Source organism: Octopus bimaculoides, chromosome 5 (assembly GCF_001194135.2).
Source record: "Octopus bimaculoides isolate UCB-OBI-ISO-001 chromosome 5, ASM119413v2, whole genome shotgun sequence".
NCBI lineage: Eukaryota > Metazoa > Mollusca > Cephalopoda > Octopoda > Octopodidae > Octopus > Octopus bimaculoides.
Window position 1 is genome coordinate 15,384,282 of NC_068985.1, and position 7,278 is coordinate 15,391,559.

Sequence of the window (7,278 nt, forward strand, 5' to 3'; positions counted from 1 at the left end):
TATATATATATATATATATATATATATATATATATATATACACACACACACACACACACACTGAGGTTTATTTATATAATTCTAAATAGACAATGGAGTAGCAAATATAGTGCACAGTACTAAACGATTCTTAGCAATGTACAAGAATGGTGAAGCAACAAAATCAATAGAAAAGAAATCAAAATGCCATGTACTATTCTGTTCCATCCCTTTACATTCTGAGTTCAAATTCCTGTTGAAATTAGCTTTGCTTTTCATCCTTCTGCAGTTGATCAAATAAATTCCACAATAAACAATTAGGGTATTGGATTTCTAAAATGTTATTCTGTTGCAGTTGAACTTGCTGTCATCAGCAGGTATTAGATTGTCTTGGAATGTTACCTCCTGTCCATGGGAACACTAGTTTGTCATTTCTTAATGCCAAGTAACCAAACCTAAGTCCTGACCTTTGGACTGCTAGATTCATTGACATTTCATACTATTTTCTAATGTAGTTCTTATGTAGAATATTTCTGCACTACTGAGCCAGACCTAATTTTGCTCAATTGTTTCACGATTATATTGCATTGCCGATCACATTCTACGGTTATTGATTGTTTTTGGATGATTTACTGCTAAAAAAAAATATATTTCAGGTGATTAACATTAGCTTCAAAGCTGAAAAAAACCAAAATATGTATACTCTTTTACTCTTTGACTTGTTTCAGTCATTTGACTGAAGCCATGCTGGAGCACCGCCTTTAGTTGAGCAAATCGACCCCAGGACTTATTCTTTGTAAGCCTAGTACTTATTCTATTGGCCTCTTTTGCCGAACTGCTAAGTTACGGGGACATTAACACACCAGCATCGGTTGTCAAGCGATGTTGGGGGGGCAAACACAGACACACACACATATATATATATATATATACGACGGGCTTCTTTCAGTTTCCGTCTACCAAATCCACTCACAAGGCTTTGGTCGGCTTGAGGCTATAGTAGAAGACACTTGCCCAAGGTGCCACACAGTGGGACTGAACCCGGAGCCATGTGGTTGGTAAGCAAATTACTTACACAGCCACTCCTACGCTTATGTCTGTTTATGTTTCATCTCCAATTGTGGTCTTTCTTTGAGGTTACTGTTGCATGTATGTATGATGCATGGTCTACGAGATAACGTTATTAACCCTTTAGAAACAAAGGGTCCTGATTTGAATCTGCTGTGGTACTGTGTACACATCTGGGAATAAGACATCCGATGTTAATCAGCGATCAGAGTGATTTGTAGGTATTAAGTGTAGGTGTAATGCTTGTCTCTAAAGACAGACATGGCTGTGTGGTTGAGGAGCTTGATTTGTAATCATGTGGGTTTGGTTTCAGTCCCACTACATGGCACCTTGGATACCTGTCTTCACTGTAGGCCCAGGTCGACCAGTGAATGTGTTTGATAGACAGAATTTGTGTGGAAGCCTGTTATGCGCTTGCACGTGGTGTGTGTGTATGTGTATATTTGTATATAAGTGTGTGTGCATGTGTAATGTGTATGTATGTGCGCACATTTCTGATTGTCCCCCCACCACAGCTTGACAACCGCTGTTGGTTTGTTTACATCCTGAGAACTTAGTGGGCTGCCAAAAGAGACTGATAGAATAAGTACCAAACTTTGAAATAAATACTGGGGTCATTGTGTTCAGCTAAACCTTTCAAAGCAATGCCCCAATATGCTTGGCAAAAAGAAAAAAAATACAAACAAGGAGTTTTAGGTACAATTTCTGTATGATGCCCTTCGAAGTACATCAGGTGGTACATAATTCATTATCATATACAATGACAGCCCTGTACAACAGACATACCTTTTTATTGGTTTACAAAACCGAGTTCAGTTGCCATATTTTCAGCATACAGGTTCAATTATTCAGACAATAATTTACAAGCAAAAAAGAAAGTAGGTCAACCTATACACTTAAACTATTTTGGAAGACCAAAATTTCCATGTGAAATGCAACAAGGATTTGGAACGATAGTGACCATGTTTGAATGTGTACACTACGAGTTTATGCTGTGCACTACTTTGACATATATGCTGTAAAATACAGCATTCTGGTTATCTGCATTAGATGTATGTCTAAAACAGATAACTATAATGGATGGTGCAGAGGTAGAAGTTATGTTGTGCAATAAATGTTTTAGAACCAGAATAGACACATACCAACTTTATGGATGGTTACTTACGTTTCAATGATTCACTAAAGGATTAGTTTAGCACAAGTCCTGTACTAGACATATTCCTATCCCAGATTGATGTTTTGTGTTTTTCACTAATGATTTTATTCAATTCAGACAAAAGGGGTTTGATGTTTTTGTGGGAGAGTTTCTATAAGCTTAGCAATTCAGTACAATAGATTGATGTTGCATGGATTTTTTTTTTTTTTTCTTCTCCTTTGTTGTGGAAGTAGTAATTTGGGAGTCAATACTGTTGCAGTTTACTGGCCTGTTGCTTATCTACTTAGGTATTCGAAGTAGTTGGACTGGGTTTTTATGCACTAGAACTAGCTGTAATTGAAAATTGCACTGCTTTATTCAGTCAAGTGACCTTGACATATGGTTGTTGTTGTTGTTGTTTAGGCCCTGGTCTGTCCTGAATAGAGCTATGATCAAAAGTATTTCACCCACAATCATTCTTTCATCATCATCGTTTAACATCCGTTTTCCATTCTGGCATGAGTTGGACAGTTCAACTGGGGTCTGGGAAGCCAGAAGGCTGCACCAGGCCCCAATCTGATCTGGCAGTGTTTCTACAGCTGGATGCCCTTCCTAACGCCAACCACTCCGAGAGTATAGTGGGTGCTTTTTACGTGCCACCAGCACAGGGGCCAGAGGAGCTGGCATTGACCACAATCAGATGGTGTTTTTTTCATGCCACCAGCACAGAAGTCAGTCAAAGCAGCACTGGCATCGACCACGTTCGGATGGTGCTTTTTACATGCTACGGGCACGGGGCTCACAACTCCTATTTCCATTTGATTTGATTTTGGTATTGCTGATGTTGACGTACTTTGACTCTGTTTTTGCAAATCTAAAACTATATTATCCAGTGTGTGTTTCCTTTTTTAAGACAATAGGGTGTGATTAGAGAAGCCTTGACTTATTTCTTGCTGGTCAAGTGTTCATACAAAAGTTCCCTGATGTCTTTGATTTTCTGTGCAGGTGCATATGTATATTTTCATTTTTGTTTCATGTCCATATTCCCTCGTTAACATGGGTTTGACCAGTGGTTCTCAACCACTTTCTGCTTATGGACCCCTTTGATTCCTATTCTACTCTACTGGACCCTCATAGCCATTCAGTGTTTTAAAAAATCCTATTGTATTTATTATGATTAGATATTATTTGGAATTATAAAAATAATTGTTAGAATATTTTGTGTATTGTAAAAGTATGACCAATTTATTGCGCATGAATTTTAACAGCAAAATCTTATATGGACCCTGGTTGAGAACCACTGGACTTGACAAATACAAATTACTGAAGCATTGTTTTACAGCCAAATATCCTTCCTGTTGCTAACCTTTATCAGATTTTTCCAAGTGAATAATTTTTCATTCTACTTGCTTTCAAAAGCACAAGTCTGGCAGACAATTTGTCAACAAGAAATGTCTAAAAACACTACTGTTTGTATCTCAGTGCTTTTTCATACAAAATGTTCAATGTAAACATACACACTTTCACACACATACTGTAAATCCTTGAGTATAATCCGCATTTTTTTCCCAAAATCTAAAGGTCAAAATCCCTAGTGCATACTATATACGAGGTTAAAAATGAAAAATATTTTCTAAGCAATGTCCGAGTCTCTATTTGCTGTCCGGCAATGTTTATTCAGACGCATTTTGTGATGTCGGGTGCGAAAATACCTTAAACTAATACCTAAAGCTATATTTATTTTTCACTGATGTTATTATTGTTATTTCTTTATTTTCTGCAAACAAAGTGCACAAAAAAAGCTACACGTTTGCATTATGTTATATATACAATAATAATAAAGGACGTTACCGTATATGTATGTTTACAAACCAAGGACATTATATAGACCTCCTTGACTAAAGTTAGAGAAGGGGTGCGTATTATACACAAGGTTTAGGTTTTTCTGAGGTACAGCCCCCTAAAAATCCCCTGCGTATTATACTCAAGGGCGGACTATACTCGAGGATTTACGGTACACACAACAGGTCCCATCCAGTTTCCATCTACCAAATTCACTCACAAGGCATTGGTCAGCCCAAAGCTTCAAGCAGAAGACACTTGCCCAATGTGTCACACAATATGGCTGAACCAAAACCATGTAGTCGAGAGACAACACGTCTCAACCACACAGCTAAACCTGTGCCTATGATTGTAAATACAATAAAATCAAATACGAAGGTCATGGAGCATTCTAAAATAATATTTTACAAGTTTGTCGACAATTTTGCTGTTTACATAATGTAGGAGCAATGCTTTCCTCTTCCCCCTCTTTTTTCTCTCTCTCGCCTCTCTCCCTCTCTGTCTCACAGAATCCAGTAAGCTACTTTGCAAATCAGAAGGTTATGCTTTATTTTACTATCATATATTTTGAAATGGGTCACTTCTTTTTTGGCGAGATTCACAACTTTATGTGTATTCCAATCAAAACCTGCTTATGAATACAGCTTGTCTGTCTGTCTCATTGGATTATTTTTTAAATGTAAATCATAATATTGTATTTATCTGTTTAAAATGATAAGCAGAGTGGCATGTTATGAAACTGGATATTTATATTCAGTATTGTAAGACTCTCTATGATAACTGAAGAAATATTAGCCTTACTTGGCAGAATCATTAACACATCAGACAAAATGCTTAATGGCATTTCTTCCAACTCATTAGGTTCTAAGATAAAATTCCTCTGGGGTTAGCTTTGCCTCTTATCTTTTCAGTGGGGTGTTAAATAAAGTTGGTGTGATCAACTTTCACCCTTCCCTTGAAATTGTTGGCCTGGTGCCAAAATTAGAAAGAATTATTTCTATTTAATTAATCATTAATCTTCCATTGTGTTTTTGTTGCTGTTTTTTTACAGATTCTCAACAAAGAAAACCTATTTGGTCACCTGCAAAAACCAAAAGCCATGAAAGCTCTAAGACCAAAGACAACATAAGTGATTCTGACACAACAAACAAAGAACAAACCATGCAGACACCAGATTCAGAATCCCACATTGAACTTCGAAGGGGACGTAGTGCACGATCAGTACAGGTCAGTATATAAATTTTAGCTTTATAAGATGCGTCATTTCAGAAAGTTGAATTGTTCTCAACATTTTAATTCTTCTACCAGCTCATTCATGGTCCATGTTTTCAAAGTTTGGTGTGCTGCCAGTTTTTGTTTCATTCTCTATGTTGTTTTCATTCTCTTTTTTATTCTTGTGTGTGTGTGTGTTTGTCTTAAAAATTTCTTGGTGACCTTGCTGGTGCTGGTGCCATGTAAAAAGTATCCAGTTCACTCTGTAAAATGGTTGGCATTTGGAAGGGAATTCAGCTGTAAAAGCCATGCCAAAACAGACCTCACCAATGTTGGTACCTTGTAAAATGTACCCAGTCTGATCTGTAAATTAGTTGGTAGTAGGAATGACATCCAGCCATAAAACCTATCCCAACCTCGCTCGAATGATTTTCTAACATGTCACCGGCACAAGTGGCAGTAAGGCGACGCTGGTAACAATCACGCTCAAATGGTGCTGTTTACGTGCCACTAGCACGGAAGCCAGATAGCTGCTCTGGCAATGATCACGCTCGGACAGTGCTGTTAGTGCTCCACTGGCACAGGTGCCAGTCATCGAATATGGTTCAATTACGATTTAGATTTCACTTGCCCCAACAGGGCTTCGCAAGCAGAGTTTAGTGTCCAATGAACGAGAGGTTGGCATGGGTGTCAGTCTTCGAATTTGGTTTGATTTCAATTTCAAAATCAGATAACTTAATAAAACTGCTGATTGTCCCCAGTTTCATATTGTACACTAGAACATAGCTATCAGAGCTAACCCCTAATTGAATCAGATGTGCTAACATTTCTAGGAAGAATTCAGGAGTTTGTAGCTTTTACTTTAACTCCGTGGTTGCTTTGATTATGTGGGCCTACGATCAAAAGTATTTTAGCCATCCCCTCCCAGGAATAAAATACTCTAGAATGCACGATCCACTATCTCTTTCCAATGTATCCATCTTTTTAAAGACAGTATGGTGTGGTTTAAAGGAAATTTAGTTGTTATTTCTACCAGATCAAGCAACCATCTAGCAACTCCCGCATTGGTTTGTTTTTCCAGTCATTGTAAATGTTTCCTTGCTGGACCCTATTTTTAAAGGTTGTAATCATTTAGTTTGACTTCACTGCTTATGTTATATAATCATCTGGAACATTGTTTATGTTGTTGCTGGCACTCCATCGCATACGACGTCGAGGGTTCCAGTTGATCCGATCAACAGAACAGCCTGCTCGTGAAATTAACGTGCAAGTGGCTGAGCACTCCACAGACACGTGTACCCTTTACGTGGTTCTCTGGGATATTTAGCGTGACACAGTGTGACAAGGTTGACCCTTTGAATTACAGGCACAACAGAAACAGGAAGTAAGAGTGAGAGAAAGTTGCGGTGAAAGAGTACAGCAGGGTTCGCCACCATCCCCGCCGGAGCCTCGCGGAGCTTTAGGAGTTTTCGCTCAATAAACACTCACAACACCCTGTCTGGGAATCGAAACCACGATCCTATGACCGCGAGTCCGCTGCCCTAACCACTGGGCCATTGTGCCTCCACATTGTTTATGTAGGAAGAGGGAAAAGTAAAGTAGACGTGGGAAAGATTTGAACTCTGAATCTGTAATCTACTGCTATGCTAATTCTCTATTGTTTTGAATCGTCCTCCATCTCTGTATGTGTCCTCTTTACAGAATAATGCTGTTGAGCAGAGGCCTGTTCGCAAATGTTCAGAATTCAATGAAACACAGCTGGCCTTTCTGGAGTCACAATGGCAACTAGGAATGGTGTCCATTTCCCGTGATTGTTGGAAGATGATTGACGATACTGCTGAATGTATTGGAATTTCATCAGCTCGAGTAAAAGTAAGTTGCATTACTATTATCATCATCATGATTATCATCATCATCATCATCATCATCATCATCATCATCATCATCATCATCATCATCATCATCATCATCATCATCATCATCATTATTATTATTATTATTATTATTATTATTATTATTATTATTATTATTATTATTATTAT

General features: G+C 38.0%; 1 protein-coding gene across 5 annotated transcripts in view; it reads left to right on the top strand.

Annotated features, from left to right (window-relative positions):
• The window catches only part of LOC106869674 (uncharacterized protein MAL13P1.304), a 107,772-nt gene that overhangs the window by 62,806 nt on the left and 37,688 nt on the right, over positions 1-7,278 (top strand). For all 5 annotated transcript variants that reach the window (XR_001409429.2, XM_014915492.2, XM_014915493.2 and 2 more), the window contains exons 2-3: positions 5,076-5,251; positions 6,938-7,108. Coding sequence is in view for 4 of the 5 variants with exons in the window: in XM_014915492.2 (XP_014770978.1) it covers positions 5,076-5,251; positions 6,938-7,108 (347 nt within the window). In the remaining variant the exon portion in view is untranslated. The remainder of the gene's footprint in view (positions 1-5,075; positions 5,252-6,937; positions 7,109-7,278) is intronic.